Source organism: Cygnus atratus, chromosome 6, assembly GCF_013377495.2.
Source record: "Cygnus atratus isolate AKBS03 ecotype Queensland, Australia chromosome 6, CAtr_DNAZoo_HiC_assembly, whole genome shotgun sequence".
NCBI lineage: Eukaryota > Metazoa > Chordata > Aves > Anseriformes > Anatidae > Cygnus > Cygnus atratus.
This window is the reverse complement of record NC_066367.1, coordinates 13,552,011-13,569,189: the sequence shown is the minus strand read 5'-3', so window position 1 is coordinate 13,569,189 and position 17,179 is coordinate 13,552,011. Positions and strand designations below refer to the sequence as shown.

Here is a 17,179-nt window from a genome sequence, read left to right as displayed (position 1 = left end):
CAACTGATAGACAGCAGAGTACAAAATAATTAGTCTCATCACCTTCAGTGAATACCAGTGAAATGTTCGTACTTTCCCTCTCACCCACACAACGATGTATTTTGCTTCTGCCACATGTCGGTATTTCTTCACTAATTACCAACTTTAAAGAAGTGAGGTAACGTGGTTTTAATCCCCTTGTCTACTGTAAATCTGGAAGTTACAGTCGACAAGCTAGGGACTGATTAACAAAGTAAATGGCATGTTTTTGAGCAGCTTTTCGGTTCGGGGTCCTAGGGCTCGTTTCACCGCTGTGGAATCCCTTTCACCTTTGAAGTCCCGGGATGTCAAAGGGCCGGGGCGCGCGTTAGCCCCGGTGTGCCGGGTACTGGCTCTGTGCTGCTGCGCTGCGTGCACCGAAGCGCCGGGCAGGCTGCCGGCCCAGGCAGGGGCTGTGCACCTGCCGGGCACGAAGGCGCACAAACTTTCCGAGCGCTCTCCGGGCTGCTGCGAGCGCTGCTCTGCGGCTCCGCGCTGGGAGAGCGCCGCGGCGGAGCCCGGCGGGGACCGCGCAAGCCGGCCGCGGGGCGAGCTCGGGGAGCCCCGCGCGTCCCGCTCCGCTCCGCCGCATCCCGGAGCTGCTCCCCGGCCCCTCCGCCGCGCCGCAGCGGCGAGGCAGGGCGCTGCCGGTCCCCGAGGCGCTGAGCGGCGACAATCCTTGTCCTGACGCTCCCCCCTCCGACAGCTGCCGGCTGGCTGCGGCTCGCACCGCCCCGCTCCTCCGCCGGCCCGGCGGCTCCCGGCGGAGAGGGGCCCGGCGGGCGAGGCTCCCCCCGCCCGGAGCCGGCCCGGCCCCGCTCCCCGGCCCCGCGGGGGGCTCCGGGGGGCTCCGGGGGGCCCGGCGGGTGGCGCCGGGGCGGGCCGCGGGTGCGGGCGCCCCGAGGGGGCGGTGCGCGGGCGGGCCGGGGGGGGCCGGGGGGCGGCGCTGCCGCTCGGCGCTGCCAGCCACATGCCGCCCTGCCTGAAAAGGCTGCGAGGCGCCGGCGGGGAGCGAGAGGAGGCGCAGACGGCGCCCCAGCCCGCACCGACACCGCCACCGCCGCCAGCGCCGCCGCCGCGCCCCGGGGGATGCCGAGGCGCCGGCCCCGCGGGTCGCCCTAGGGGACAGGCGCTGCCCCGGCACCGCCCGCAGCCCGCAGACCCGGCCGGGGGGAGCCGCCCCCGCCGAGCCCCGAGTGGGGCAGGGAGGCGAAGCCCGGCCCCGCACAGCCTCGGTGGCGTTGGTTTTCGTTTTTTGGTGGTGGTGCTTTGATTGTTTTTTTCTTCTTTTTTTTTTTTTTTTTTTTTTTTTCCCCGCCGTTGTTATTTATTTCTGGCGAAGGATGGATACGTTTCTCCTGGCGTGGGGATTTCTAGCGCTGTGCTTGCCCGGCTCCGGAGGCACGGCGGACACAGGTAAGGCGGGGATGCCCCCGGCCGCCCAACTTTCGGGTGCCCGTGCGCGGCCCCGGGAACCGCTCGGGGCTCGGCGGCGCGGGACTTGGGGGATTGGGGGGATCCGCGCCCGCGGCGTGTGGGGCCGGGCTCGGGGCGCATCGCCCGCAGCCGCCCGGCTCCCCTCGGCCCCGGGAAGTTGCGGTGCCGCTCCGTGCGGGGAGCCGCCGCATCCCGGGCACAGCACCCGGCTGCAACGCCGGGAAACTTTGGGTGAGCGGGGCGAGGCGTGTGGTGGAGCCGCGCTGGCAGCAGAAGAGGCTTGCGGAGGGGGCACCTGGCTGCCGGGCCCCTGCCCGCGGTGAGCACGGACCCACGGCTATGGCACGACCGGCCCGGGACCTAGTGGGCTCCGATCCGGGCTGGGCTGTCAGCGGGCAGGGGGATGAAGCCTGCTCCTGGCGCTTGGGCTGCTCCGGCTGGGGGCCGGCCGAGGCAGGGCCCTCTGCTCCCCAGTCGCTGGCTTTGGGTCCAGCTACTGGGGCCGGTGGGTCCGCGCTGGAGCAGGCGCTGGAGGGGAGGGATGTGCCCACCCGGCCTCCCTCCTGGGGCTCTGTCTGCGGTCACCACCGCAGGAGCTGCCCGGCAGGACGGTGATGCCAAGCCAGTGGCTGCCGAGCTGGGTTTCTCTGCCACTAGCCGGACCCACAGGACGTGCCCCAGCTGGCTGTGGGGCATGCAGGGTCCCTATCCATGGTGTGACCCAGGCAGTGTTAGGTGGCGAGGGTCTGTCCATGCCTTCTCCCTGTCCCTCTGCTTTCCCCTTGCCCTAAGCCTCATGACCACCGCCTCCCCCTTTGAAAGGGAAGTGGGAGAGTCTGCCGCTGAGAAAGTCCCTTTCTTGCAGCAGCAAGGCACAGACGTTCCCGGCACACGCTTCTTGTACATGGAGTTGCTGGTTGGCATCGCCTCCTTTCCTTATGGCTGTAAAGGAAAGAAGAAGAAAAAATCTCATCTTTTGTTCATTTAGGAAAATAAATGAATAAGCACTCAATGGGGGTAAAGAGAAAGGGTAGAGTCCTGCGAGGCCCCTGCCGGGTGAACCAGCCTTTCCACATGGTCCCCATTCCAAAGGCGCTGTCTGGTCCCCTGGAGTGGGTGCTGTGCTGAGGCGCTGACCTGGGGCTTGCTCCTGAGGATGCACTGGCCAGCCCCAGCTGCGATCCTTGCGGCTGCTGAGGCTGTGCATGCACGTGTGTGTCTGTGTGACCACCTCCTGCCATCCTCCCGTGGGCTCAGGAGCAGGACTTCTTGTCGGGAAGGGTTTTATGAGCTGACCATGTCGCTGAGGCCACTCAGTCGCTGTAAGAAATGCTTATTTGAATGCGGGGTTTTCCCGGCTAAGCAGAGCATCACATGGTGTTTGAGCCAGCAAGGAAGTTGTCTCCCTGCGGCTGACACCAGCAGCTTTTTGCCTAGACGCTGTTGTTGTGCTTCAAACCTGGTCAAATGACTTGATTGTGAGCCCAGTGAGCAAAGGTATGGGGTAACGGGACGCGCGCCTCCGTCGGGCTAAGCTCAGCTCCAGTAAATTAGCCAGCCTAGTAAGAAAAACATGCCCGAGGTAGATGGATTTATGTTTCAGTCTGGTGTATCTGAAAGCCTTCCCCCGTTACGAAAGTCCGTCTTAAGGTTCCCCGAGGGAGGTTAATAGAGAGGGGAGATGATTTTAATAGACAATAATATGATAATCCGCCTGGAAAAAAAACCTTGTGCAATATTTCTACAGCAAGAGATAAACAGTGCAGCTGCCAATTTGTATGTAGCCGAGCAAACCCTGAGATAACCACAGAGGGGAGTGGGTGGGAGACCCTGGAAGATAAATCTGGATGGCTGGATGGCTGTGTGTTTTTCGTCTTCCTTTAAAAAGCAATCAAGTAAGAAAGTAACAGGTTTGAGTGACCCGAGTACCGAGCTGTGCAGATGATGTTTATGCAGCTCTGAGCGAAGCTCGCTCTTGAAGCCTTCCCAATAGTTTGCTTAAAAGCTGGTATTTTTAGTAATGGCTTAGGAGCTGTAGCGAGGTGGGGAGGGGGACCAAAACAAATTGCTGCCAAGCAGGCGCACAGCCGCGCACATACAAACATGCACACCCACCCACACAAGTGTAGTGTAACGCCTTTTGCCCGTTGTGCTGTTAACTCAGCTCTTACGGGGAACAAAAGCTTTTTTAGCCTAGGAATCAGACAGTTGTCAGGAGCATCACTGAAACGCCTGATACAAGCTCAGTGGGGGGCTCTGACCCAGGTTAGGATGTTGGATTTTGTTTTCCTAACTTTCTTGCCACAGCAAAATCGCCGTGTGTGGTGCCTGGAGTGACAGGCAGACCCCGTGCACGTCCCAGGGGCTCTGCAGGGCACTCCCCATCTCCCTGCCCTGCTCCTTCACCTCCCCGCTCACACCGCCTTGGCATTTACCCCATGTTTGGTACCTCAGCGTGGCTCGGAGGTTAAAGTGAGAAGGCAGCCGGCTCTGCTGGGCCGGAGAAGGCAGCGCTCCCCGTCCCAGCGGCGTGCTGGTGCCAGCGGCATGCTGCTCCACGTGGGCGGCTTGGTTTCCTAACAGAAACCTCCAGTGCCGCCGGGCTCCAGGACATGGTGGCCTTGTACCACAGATAGCCCGAAAGGAGAAAGCATCCTTCATGGGGTTTAGGAAGCTGTCAGGTTCAGATAAGGCTGGGATCCTATCCTGTGGGACCCCCAGTTGTATTAATAAGGAAAAATTAATTTTTAAGCACTGGGATGGCTGCCAAATTATATGACCTCTGACAGACCAGCTGTGCTAGGAAAATAAATCGTCTATATCTGAGACCTGTGATCCTATCTGAAATCGAAATAGAAGAAGTCGGCATCTAGCCATGGTGGTGGGGGCAGATTGCAGCAGCCTGAGGGCAGGCTGGAAGCTGCTAAACTTGCTCTCCATTGTGCAGTGAAGTCACCACCAGCGCGTCCCCGCGGGGTCTCGGGAATACAGTTGTCTAATCCGGGAAGTGTGGAAAGCTGATGTGCCTGCACACACCCAGGCTGGGGCTGATGGTGCCGGCACAGAGATGCGGGCAGAAGCGGGTGTGAACGTTTCCAGCTCTACCCTCGCTCTGTAGCAGCCCTTTGACACGTTTCTAATTATAATACACACACAGACAAAGAGGTAGCTGGGCTATTTTCGAAATCCCTGTCTACACCCTGGTGGAAACCGCAATACTAGCAACAACATAAATCAGGGCTGTTGCTAGCAGTGTTGCACACGGCTTCGCGCTACAGTAGCATGGTTTTAATCATACTCAGAATCAAAGGGTCAGCCTTCCCCTTGCCTGAGCCAAATCACAATCTCAGAAGGCTGGATCCCGAGCCAGGCTTGATGCCTGTGCAGCGAGAAGACGCGAGCACAGACATGGAGGGGAGGTTTGTCAGGACGAGGTCGGCAGGCGCAGGGCCAAGCGCTCGAAATGACAGCTCGGATCTGTGAGCTTTTCTGCGTGCCAGCAGTGCCCTTGGATGGCATGGGGGGTGCTAGGGTAACAGTGGGGGGCCAGCCCTCCAGCTACAGCCTTGGTGGGGCTGCCCGTTCCCTAACAGGGTGGGGAAAGGGGTACAAGCTGATGGGGAAGGCAGAAAGCCAGGCTATGGTGAGTCGGCATGGAAAATAGCTGGAAGTATTACTAGCAGCGATGGATGGCTGCAGAGACTTTCTGTCTGAACGTTTCTCACCCTTTCTTCATACTTGATGAGTCAAAGAAAATGGGCCCTAGAGATGAGGTGCTGGGCTCAGGGTCTTTGAAACCAGCCCTGATTTCTGCCTGTGCGTTTGAGACAAAGGCAAGACATCTGCCCCAGCTGTTCTGCCCAGTCACCCCTGGCTGTGAAGTGCTGTTGGTGTAGGGTTTGAATGCCTGCTTCTCTGCATCTCCCTCCTAGGGAGACGGTGAAACCAAAAGGACGCTGTCCTTTCCTGCAGCTCATGTTTTCTGAAAGATGGAATTTTTAAGGGAATGCCTGTGCAGAGAGGGAGGGAAGAAGCTCCTGCCCCACTGTGCAAGTAGATGCAAATGCAAACAAACCCTTACTATCTCCCTCGCTCCTCCTCTCTCTCCACCAGCACACAAGTCAGTACCATTTCCCTCACATGCACAGCCCTGCTGGTCCCCCCCGCCTTGCTGCCTGCCACGCGTGCTCCTGCATCATGCCCTTCCCCGTGCTTTCCCTTGTGCTCTCCCTCGCGCACCCAGCTGCTCACCACAACTTTCTCCTTCGTGCATGTCCCCAGGCTCAATCCCGCTTTCCTCTCTTTCTGTTTGACCGCTGAATATGTGCTCAGCAGGAAACAATGTGTTTGAGATGCTCGCCAGAATGTGTAATAACTTCGGTGCTAGTAGCAAGGCTTAGCAGTAGCTGGATTAGAGCAACTCGTCGTAAAGGCTGAAGCTGCTGCTGCTCAGCGGCTCAGCAGTGTGCACTGGGGGAGCTGCAGCGGGGCCTCTCGCCAGGTGGCTCCGGGGGAGCTGCTTCCCGTCCCGTCCCATCCCGTCCCATCCCATCCCGTCCCATCCTGTCCCGTCCCAGCCGCCTGCCACCGAGGCACTGGGTTTTGCTCTGCGGCTCTGACAGCACCCCTGGGAAGGAGGTGGTGAAGGATTCAAGAGAGGCTCTGCCAGCCACATCGGGAAGAGGCAGACATAAACCAGTGGGGAAAGCTTGGGATTTGAGTTTTTGTGAAGAATGAGCCCTGACAGATGGGCTTGAAAGGTGTGAGGGAGCTGGGAGAGCACAGGGGACTTTGAGAGATAAGATACGCTTTTTTGTTTCTTCTAGGAATTGTCATAATAACAATAGTAGTCAGTAATTCAGAGGCACTGAACACCTTCCATCAAGCCTGAAGCTCTTTTCAGAGGAATCCTAGGTGAATCTACGGCTCTTTCTTTGATGTGTGGAGTTGGAAATGTCTCTCATTTTCCTCCATGGCCCTCAAACCACTCTGGTTTTGATAGCGTTCACGCGGGTGTCTCAGTGAATTGTTTCATCCTCATATCGTTTCCCAGTGTAGCCTACAGGTAAGGTGGCAGGCTGCCATGCAGGAAGCCTCTGCTTTATTTCTGCCCCTGCTCTGAGCCCTCAAGACTCCCCTAGTCTCCTGTTTCCCTACCTGCAGTACTGGCGAGGCTTCCTCAGACACTGCCCAATCTGCAGCATGAAGGTCTCCCAAAGCTGCCACCTACTCCTGGGAGATGGCAGTGTGTTTCCATGCAATTTCAAACCCCTGGGAGTCTAAGACAGAGGCAGGAGGAACAGGCAATGGTTCCTGAAAGTTCAATATGCAATTATCCCCTCCCTTGTGCACATACACACACACTCACGCACCTCTTGGATGATTACCGCAGTAGCCAGGAGTTGTAATTCCAGACCCACCAATTACATTCGTGGGCAAGCCAGGAGAATTGTGTGAGCACATCTATATAAAGACTAACAACATTAAGCCGGTTGTTGTATTGGAATTGCATTAGGCTGTGATATAAGATGACAAATAACAAAGTTAGTGAAGGTGGCACCATGTAAAACCAGGATATGAAGCCTCATCAGAGATACAAATGTTTGGGGGAACAAAAAACCAAAACCCCAAAATGACAACATTTGAAGGTCAAGGTTGCCTCTGACTCAAGTCACAAGTGGTACAAACTGATGCCTGCCCCTGGAAAGCAGATATCCAGAACTGCAGGGCTAGAAATCAGCTGAACTCCAGTGATTAGAAAGCAAATTACCTGGATTTGCCTGCAGGATTTGGCCCTCTAGTTTTCCACAACAGAGCTCGAGCAGGTCTCTATTTCAGGTTTCCCTGTAATTCCTCTGTGGATTAACATGGCACAGAAAGTGCAGGTATGAGAAATCTCCAAATCCTGTTCTCTCTCTTCCTCCCTCAAATGCTCCCTTCTTATTTAAAAATAATTTCAAACGATTTCTTTCTGCAAAGGCTCACAGCTAAAATGTTCCATTTGCTGAGCTTTCCGGAGTTCCCCTCTCATTGCTGTCCAGCACTATAAAGTGAATATATTGCATCCTTCCCCAGTTGCCTTAGGAAGTGGTCAAACGGCCGCATTCCTGAACTGATGGATTGGCGCGTTCCTTTCTTGCCTGAGCCCAGACAGTGTTTTTATGAGCCTGTCTCATGACAGGCTTGAGACGCTTTGATTCAAACAGAACCCTAGTTCAGATCACAAAAGCAGTCTTCACGTTCTGCTTTGCTGTGAGACTACTTTTAAGGGAAATTCTCGTTAAACTGGTGAAGACCCTGGGTGAAGCGTTCAGGGAACTTTCCCTGGTTGTGCGAAATCCCCAGGTGTGGGCATGGGTGTCGCTCGGGGATGAGCTGTGCGTGTAAGTGCCTTGTGTTGTCTGGGTGTGTTTGTCCATTAATTTGTTCAGGAAGCCTTTGAAGCTTTATCTCGCAATCCAAAGCAAACATGCTCCTGCTAATATGATCTATGCTACTGGGGATAAAAAAAAGAACTAATCTTATTAGCTTCCTCTGTGCTCCGTCTCTCTCCTTGGCCAATGGCGAAGCTGTACATGTAAATCCGAGAGCTCCCAGTTGTGTATCAGCCGCTTGTGGACGTTAGGGTTTGAGGTTCAGCCCGCACCGCGCTGGGAACCTGCAGCGTCGGCCCGGGGCCGAAGCCCTGGCAATGAGGCAGGGTGGACATTAGCAGCAATGAACCCCCGCCAGAAGAGATCTGTTTCTTCCATCTGTGCCGGGGTTTGGCAAAGCACATGGATGCACGTGGACCTTGAAAAACTCAGCTTCTGGAAGAGCTGTTTGACTCGAGCAAAGTTTGCTGCACAAGAGCCTGTGCCAAGTTCAGCAGTTTTGGGAGCACTCGGCCCTCCACGCCTGGCCCCGTATCTTGCAGCAGGGCAAATCTCCCCTGCCCAGCACTGAATCCCAGGATGTAGAAATCTTCCTTGGTGGGATGAGAGCATGGAGTTGGGTGCAGGGGCTTGCACGAGGCAGAGGAATCAGTGAGGAGGTCAGGAAGCGAGTCTTGGTGACTTGGGGCTCACGGGATCTCGCTCCCTTGGTGCCCTCAAGGCTGCTCCTTCTGAGCAGCACAGACACTGCTGCTGCTGCCTGCCTCTGGGGCAGCGGGAGCGCCTTGCGTTCTGCACACAGCCCTGAGTTATATCCCCAAAGTAAACTGAGCCCAGCGGATCAAAACGTGTGGTGGTTCCCTGCCAGACGCTGCAGACTCCGAGAGGCTGTAGTATGTGTTTGTTGTGAAACGGGCCTCTCTGGTGATGATTATTTTTGTTACAGGCAGAGTTGGCTTTAGTTTCTGTGTTGCGGGTCCAACAATAACAGTGAGCCCTGCTCTCCTGGGGTGAGGAAAATCCAGTGGGGTTTAATCTGCAGGAAATTCAAGTAGGAGAACACGCTGCTCCCGTCCGAAGGTTTCAGCATATGCTGATGAGCTACAGAGCTGAAAACCCTGAGTGTGGGTGGAGGTTCCTGGGGCCGGGCTGCTATTTTTGGGTCCCCCTGACCGTTCGTTGCAGCCCTGGGGGAAGCTAGGGGAGGCTTTGTTCAGCAAAGGAGTGGGGGTCTTTGTGGGAGTCTGCTCCCATGAGCATCTCCCGGTCCTCCCTTTCTGTCCCTATGTCTTGGTGTAGGTTCCCTGTTGGGTTTCTGGGATAACCCAAGGCACTTGGTGGGCCATAATGAAAGAGGGCATCTGGGGATTGACCATCCCAACCCCTTCCCACTCCCGCACTGACAAGAAGTGGCAACCTCTGCAGCCTCCACACCAGGGAGCCCAGCTGCTGGCCGCGGCCTGGCCATGGGCGCAGCCTCCCCGGCCGTGCTGCCCCGCGGGCTGGCAGGGCCCCAGCGGTCGGCTTTCCAAGCCTGCGTTCACTGACTGAGCACCGGGATGTCCCATGCACCTGGCAGCCTTGGCGAATACTTCAGAATTCAATTTTAATTTTATTAAGTGAATTCAGGGCTGGTGAAAGCTGCCAGAGTCCATTAGCCGCAGAGCACGTCTCACTTCCAAAGCACACGGCCTGGGCAGTAGCCATGCCACTCGCCTTTTTTCTCTTTTTTATTTTATTTTATTTTTGCATGGACCCAAAGCATCAGTTTTAAAGGACAGATTTATATAGAACCTTGAACCTCTTCTGTGTGCAAAACAGGCCTGGTTTTATACAGAAAGTCAGTGCTTGGCATGTCTGCCGAGACAAACCCTTTGTCTGTCAGTGGACGCAGTGATGGATTTTTTTGTTGCAGGTGTTTGTCTGCTAGATACCAGTGAATCAATAGAAAAAAAGCCCAACAGAACAATTACAAAGATATTAAAGTCATTTTACCTCTTCAGATAACTCTAAGAAGCCCCTGTTTCCCTGGTACACTGTTGCCCACTGCATAGCCTGGTGCTGTGCGTGGACGAGATGGAGCTGTACGGAAGTAGCCCTCTTCATTAATGTGGAGCTTCTTGGGGGGGGTGAATGAAAGGGTGAAGTCTGCTCCTCTCAGAGAGACACATAAGCTTTCCTGCAGGTGGAAGACCTTCCCTGCCGCAGAAAGATGGTGACATTTTCCTGGAGGTATCTAAACACCTGAAGGATGTGGCTGGAGCTCCTGGCTGCTCAAGGGTTTCACCTGCTTGTCCCATTTTACCCTCGAGACCACAGATGCAGAGAGCTGGGCTCTGGTCTCTCTCACCCTGGCACCCAAGCACTGAGCTGACCTGAAATCAGGTCAAGCCCGGGGTCTTCCTTACCTTGGTCCCGCTGAGCTGTGATAGCTTCACAGGGCAAGGGGAGAGTTTCTAACATCAGGGTCAATGAACATTACTGGTTTTCTGCTCTTGATTTCATCTGTCAGGGAGGAGCCAGAGCAAGCTGGAGCCTGGTACCCTTGTTCACATAGCAGTTCCCCTCCGACTGGCTGGATTGCAATGGCTCACGGAGTATTCATAGTACCCGGCACGAGTGAGGGGCTAGCAGCTTCTGAGCGGTGGGTGATGTTGGTGGTATCAGCCTAGCGGGTAGCATGTGTGTGAAAGCAGGAGAGACGGGGAGGGGATGACGAGGTGTGGAAGGATTGACTGTATTTTCATAGCTTCGAGACTTTGCCCTTTCCAAGAAAAATAATCTGCAGCTTGAATATTTCTCTTTGCTGGAGGGGGTGGACATGTGTGCAAACGAGGTGTGAATTTTTAGGAGAAGGTGTGAAAGTGCGTACATGAGTGAAGTGTGAATTACACGTCTATTTGTACGTTGATGTCAACAAGTCCGTGAGTTTCTTCCTTCCACGTGAATGTCTCTCTCTCCCCCCCTCCCTCCCCCCAAACCCACAGAGACACGTGTGTGGGCAAATATGCCTTGCTGAGAAAAGAGGTTTGTGCAAAACTGTAGGTTTGTAAATGTTTGTGTGTTGAGCAAGCTCTCCTGTGGAACAAAACCAGATGTTTTTTGGTATTCTCGGCTCCTCCGTGTCAGCATTGCAATTTTTTCCCCTCATATTTTTCAGAATTCTTACAGGATTATTTTAAGAAAAAGAGAAGGCTGCAGAGATGCCTTTGGGTGTGTGAGAAGAAAGTTATTTTAAAGAATGAATGTGTTAGAGGGCACCAAAAATATGGAGGAAACGGCGGCAGTGCTTTTTTGTGGCAAAGGAAGCCTGGCTCCTGGGGGGCAGCCAGACCCCAGCAGGACCTTCCTGCTGCTGCTGCACTTTTTTCCAGGAAGGATCACCCATGAGGGTCCTGCCTTGCTCCTGCTCCTTGCTCTGGCAGGAGGACAGCTCGGACTCCAGTGAAGAGAGGAGGCACAGAGCCACAGGGCAGGGGCTGAGCCCACACCGGGCTGCGCTGCTTTGCTTTGCCAGAGCTTTGTAGTGAGCATGGCTGCGGGAGGGATGGGGGCAGACCATGGTGCCAGGAGCACTGTGGACCCCTTCGGGCCCCATTGCAAGTTGTACACGTCCAGGCTTCAGGAAAGGCCGCCTGCACCCTGCTGGTGTGGGGAGGCTATGGGGACACCCTGTGGTGGGGACAGCCCTATGGTGGGGACAGCACCTCCCCTTTGCCCCTTCCTTTGTGGTGCCTGTTTCTGGCTTCTCCTCCAGTGCAGAGGCCCTGGAGCACACGCAAGGGTTTGTGTCCCATGTCTCACCCCGTTGCTCAAGGGCAGGGAACAGGGAGCCCCTCTTGGCGCAGGATCAGGGTCAGCAGGGCAGCACTGGCCGCTCTGTGTTCCTGGCTGGCTGCTCTGTGGAGGGGCCACAGGCTCTGGCTGTTTTTTTTTTTGCCAATTTTGCTGGGCAGGAGGAGGTAGTGGCATTGTCTGGAGGCAGCTGTGGGGCCATGGTGCTGGGACAGGGCAGTGGCAAAGGAGAGGCACGCGATGGGGGCCCCATGGAGAAAAGGACTTTGTTGGGATTGGTAATGCGTTATCAATTGACCCTGTGATGCAGATTTTCCTCCCAGCAAGTAATGCAATAATAAATTTGATTTGCAGCGTTCATGAGATTAAATGTTTTTTTGAAGATGAAATCACCCTCCAGGGCCTGTTCTAACCCAAAGCTGGGAGTGCTTCCTCTGCTCACCATGTAATTGTTGCCAGCAATTTGTGGGCTAGCCCCACAAAACCACCACTGCTGATTACCGGAGTCTGCAGTTCCAACTGCTCGGGTTGCCTGAAAGGTTTGGGGAGGAGGAGGAGGCCAGTCTGCCAAGATGGGGTCGTGCGGGCAGGCGGAGTTGTGGGGGGAGAGGGAAGCAAGCGCAGAAAGGCTGCTGCGCGGCTTTGTGCCAGGGCTGGGCAGGCTGGATGCCTTCCTCCCTTTGCAGCTGGCCACGGGCTCGCTGCTCAGCCCTGCCATGCCTCAGTTCCCTTCCCTGGGAGCAGCAAAGCTCCCTGCGCTCCTGCAGCTGTCCCGAGGGTTGTTCATGTCCAAACTTGGTGTCTCTCGAGGCAGCTGTGGGAGACTGCCATGAAGCAGCTTGCAAAGGAGGCAAAGGAAGGGATAAAATGAGACAGCTCCAGATGATCTGATATCAATCTGTCTCTTACTTTATGGCTCTGTAATTGCCTAGGCAAGAGCATTTATTTCTCTTTTCTGGTCTGTGTGAAATGTGGTATGTAAGTGTGGCAGGAGATAGAAGGAGAAAGGAGTCAGTTTCTTGTGTAAAATAATTTCCCCTCGCCCAGAGATTGGTATTGAACTATTAGAGCACCAACCTGATGTCAGAGGCCTGGAGAGTGGCCTCTATCAGCCCACTGCTAGAACTGGCCCGCAGGGACCCACTGTACACAGCTGCTGCCCAAAACCTGTTTTAATGCCTTGTTCCCTTCCGTGTCTCTGCAGCTCAGCCATGCGGGGGCCGCCTGAACTCCAAGGACGCCGGGTACATCACCTCCCCGGGGTACCCCAATGACTACCCCTCCCACCAGAACTGCGAGTGGGTCATCTACGCCCCTGAGTCCAACCAGAAGATTATCCTCAACTTCAACCCTCACTTTGAAATCGAAAAGCATGACTGCAAGTAAGAGCCTTCCTTTTCTTCTCTAGTAAACAGTCATATCCTCCTGCTTTTGTGTGGCAGTATGGGCATGGTGCTCCCTTGCGTGTGAAAACAAGCATCAGCCTGAGCCCCCACAGTGCTGCATGTCATTGCCTTTCAGGGGCAGGTGTGCCTTTACCGGCCGGGCAGATGTAAGATGCTTCTTTGGATGCATAGGATGAGCACACACGGGACTGAACTTGTTGCATTAGCCTGAAATCACCTAAAAGCAAGAGCTAACTGGCTTTCAGCCTGAGTCTGACTTGAGTTAAAAGGCAGCTTGTTTTTTTCTGTGTTGTGGTGGCTTCTCTTTTAAACCACACTGGGAGAGCAAAGCAATTTCCTGGTGTGTAACGAGGCAGAGGTATGGCATGGAGAGCCCTGGGGCTGGAGACCCAGGCTCGGGTCACGTGAGGCTGAGAGTTTGGGCTGAGGGTCCGAGCTGTTTGGCTGGATCTGATTCTCCACAGTGCTTGTTCTGCTGTGCTTAGTAAACTGGGGTATTGGTTTTGTTTGCTCTTCTTCTTCCCCTAAGAAGGGGCTCAGAAACTAGATGTCCAGGAAAAACAATTAGCAGCTAGTAAAGAATAATTAACAGCATCAAAGGGCACCATAAAAGGCTGAGTTAATAACACGGTCTCGGCAGGCATATAAACCTGTGTGTTTCATCTGGAATCTGCAGCCAGCTGCAGGGATATCTGAGCTGTGAAGGAGCTCGGGGTCTCCTAAAGCGGGCCTGACACAGCAGTCTTGCCAGACACGCTGCTCCTGTTGATTAAAAGGAGGTTATATATGGAGAGGGGGACTCTGGTTGCAAAAAGGACAGAGGGACTGGGGAAGCATTTATGGGGCTGTAGGATCAGTCCTGTGGAGAACAAAGAATTCAGCATGGGTTTGATGATGTACTGAAGGTTATAAAGCATAGAGCTGGATCCTTAGCTACCATAAATCAGCATAACTCCTCTAACTGTAACGAAGGTGTGCTGATTGATGTCATTGGGGATCTGATCACCCCCTACAGATAAAGCCTGGGCTAATAAGGCTCTGAGCACCATGAACTCTCCATGAAGTCACTCTGCGCGCAAGGAGTTTGCAGGATCAGGCCTGCATTTAGAGAGGGGAGAAGGCAGAGAAAGGCTTAATGTGGGCATAAATGAACACAACAAGGCCTTGGCAGTGCTCGTGAGAATAATGGCTGCTATCAGATTTTATTATTGCTCGTGCAGGCTGAGCTGTATAGCCTTCTCATAGCTAATGCAGTCGTCCCAAATTCATAGTAATAAAAGCTTTATAGGCCTACATTCTCAGTCTGCAGAGTATGCAGTACATATCGGGCAGGACAATTTGTGTAGAGCAGGGGCTGAGCTGGGCAGGAGGGTCTCTGCTTCTCTGAGGTCTCGGGCAAGCAAAGCCAGGTCAGCCAGAGTGCCAGAAACCTCCACGGGCACCTGGCTTTTCTTCTACATCTGTGAAGTTGTCACTTACAGCTCTGAATACTTTGGACAACTTCTGCCACGTTTTGCTGCTTGTGAGAGAGCAGAGCCTGGTCCTGAGCTGCAGGTGCTGCATGCTGGGAGGGCTGCCCCGACTGCTGGAGCTGTTGTCCCTTTGCTGCTTCCTGCTTTGTCGTGGCAGATCATCTGTCGATACTATGCAGTCTGGCACTTTCCTTTTCTATGTGGGTGCGCACAGGGCAGCCTTGCAGGAGGGTTTGTGTTGGAGGCTTTTGGTCCCCAGAGCTCTCCATGGGACGTGAATGGTGAGGAAAGTTTCTCAGGGGCCTGATTCAGCTGAGCAGTAGCATTGCTCTCTAGAAGCTAGGAATTAACATCAAGCCTCTCTTGAAAGTGAAGTTTGCCTGCATCTGTTCCCTCAGCTGTCGTATGTGTGCAAGTGAAACAGGGTTCATCCACAGTGCACCTGGGCTTTTGTTGACCCCCGATAAGAGCTGGGAGCCCAGCAGTGAGTGGCTACCTGCCCCCCAGGGCAAGCACCGGGTTTGGTTTGAAAGAAATTGATGGGAACCATAGCTAAATCAGTGAAAACAATGCAAGATGAACACTGCCTAAAAGAAACAGATGGGAAGAAGACTTTCTGTTTTTATGTGACCTACCGGAGAGAGACAAATCTTAACACAGTGTAATTGCTCGGACATGAAGCAGTATTAACAGGTGACCGTCTAGTAATAAATGCCATCTGAGTGTCAGAGGGCTTGTTATGAGGAAGCAAAGGTCTCGTTGCAGCTGCAAGTGGGAACCTCTGCAGGAATGGGAGTTCAGCACAAAAGAAACATCATCTCAAGTCAGAGCCTTTCTTCTGCCATCTGACCATTAATATAACGCATGCTCACACAAGAATGACAGGCTGATGAACCTGGCTGGCACTCGGTCTCTGGGCAGATGAGGTTCCCCCTGGCCTGGTGTTGCTACCTGGCAGCTCTGAGCGGGAGCAGGGCCAGTCTGTGTTTCGTGCTCCAGCTGCCAGAGGTAAACACCATAACCACTTCCTTTGTTGCTTCTTCCTTCGACATTTATTTTTCCCTTATTAGGCTAAAGTTTCTTCCTCATCGAGCATAACATTTACATTCCAAAGCCCCATCCTAAGGCCTACAAAAATATCTGTAAAAATCTCCTCAGTTTTAATGCGTCCCCTCTGGCCATCCTCCTATCAGCCTCATGCTTCCCTTTGGGACAGGAGGCGTTTCCTCCTGTGCTCTGCACAGCGCCTGGCACCCTGGGGACCTGCAGGGAAAGGTCAGCGACTTCCCCTCGCTGGGCAGCTGGCCGGAAAGCGCCGCGGCTCTGCATCTGGCGCTGCCTGGGCGTCGGAGCCAGAGCTGCCTGCACCGAGCAGGCTGGGCCCGGGTGGGTGCCGAGGGGTGGCAGCGACAGGCGGCTCGCCGGGTGCTGATTATAGCTATTGTTTCTCCAGAGGTACATCTGGGCCTTTATTTTTCGGCTGTGTCCAGCTGCATTAAGTAACTGCACCCCCCCCAGCCATCATCAAAGGAGTAATTGGGTATAATTGAAGCCCCAGAAGATGTTTCTCTATCTCTGTGCTTCATCTGTGCTCTGAGGAAGCGCCTTACTTTGGAAAATACTTCCAATAAAGAAAATTGGCTGCCTCCTGCAATTGCAGCCCTTGTGCTCCAGTCGTGGTGGGGCTCCCCTTGCAGGGGGGTGTGAGAGGTGCCTGGGACCCCAGCCGCTGCTCACCCTGTCCTGCAGCCCCAGGGACACAGCGTGACGGCACAGCCAAAAAGGAAGCTTGATACTCCGATGAGACACTGCCAAACTATTCAGAAGTAATTGTAACAGCCTGTCCACTCACCCTTCTTCCTCTCTGCTCTGCAAGCACAGCTGTGACTTGGGCAGTGGGACCTGCACTCTCAGTATCTGCTCCGTGAACAGGGAGGTGGCATCCAGCAGAAAAGAGCATGCTGCTGCTGCTGTGAAAGGTTTGGACTCTGCCTCAAGGCATGGCGTGGTGGTGGCTGGGTAGCCTTGTGCATGCCAGGGTTTATTTCTGATTCCAGGAGCGACCTGAACCATTTTTCCCAGTGTGCAATAGCGGGGCTGTGCCCCGGCTCCCCAGCTGCCCAGTCCTTTCCAGCTGCCACTTCTGTTCTGTCTGTGCTGCTTGCTTGGAAAATCCAAGTCAGAAACCTCAGCTCAGCGTGAATCACCGCATTTATAACCACCTTTTCCATTCCTGCGTCCTTCCCACTACTAGATTTCTCTCTTGACCATTAAAAGCTCCCTCCAGAGACTGGCTGCCGGCTCTGCTGTCCCCAGCTGCACTCGCTGGCTCTGTGGGGGGACTGGGCTGGGCAGAGCCGCCCTGGGTGCCGGGACGTTTCTGCCTGCACGTGGCAGAGGCACACTCTCCAGACCGCAGCGCGCAGGCTTACACTGCCTCTGCGAGCAGCAGACCTTTCGTCTGAGTCATAACATCTGCACCAGTGGGGTATTATTATTTAAAACAAGCCCGACCTCCAGGCTGGCCACGCCATCAGGTTTTTCTGTCGCCCTTTCTGGCAGATACTTCCCAGCAAAGGATGCTAACTGGGGCCGCTGTTCCCTGCCTGGGCAGGATCTGGGGGACTGCAGCCGCGGTTCGCAGCCCCCTCTGGTGGCACTTGCCAAATGCTGGCGA

General features: G+C 54.7%; 1 protein-coding gene across 2 annotated transcripts in view; it reads left to right on the top strand.

Moving 5' to 3' along the window:
- The first annotated feature begins 1,090 nt into the window (after positions 1-1,090).
- NRP2 (neuropilin 2) overlaps positions 1,091-17,179 on the top strand; it is an 86,795-nt gene continuing 70,706 nt past the window's right edge. Inside the window, exons 1-2 of one of the 2 annotated variants that reach the window (XM_035566064.2) lie at positions 1,091-1,434; positions 12,829-13,006. In XM_035566064.2, the coding sequence (XP_035421957.1) occupies positions 1,362-1,434; positions 12,829-13,006 (251 nt within the window). In that variant the 5' untranslated portion in view covers positions 1,091-1,361. The remainder of the gene's footprint in view (positions 1,435-12,828; positions 13,007-17,179) is intronic. The other variant, XM_035566071.2, reaches the window with a different exon arrangement.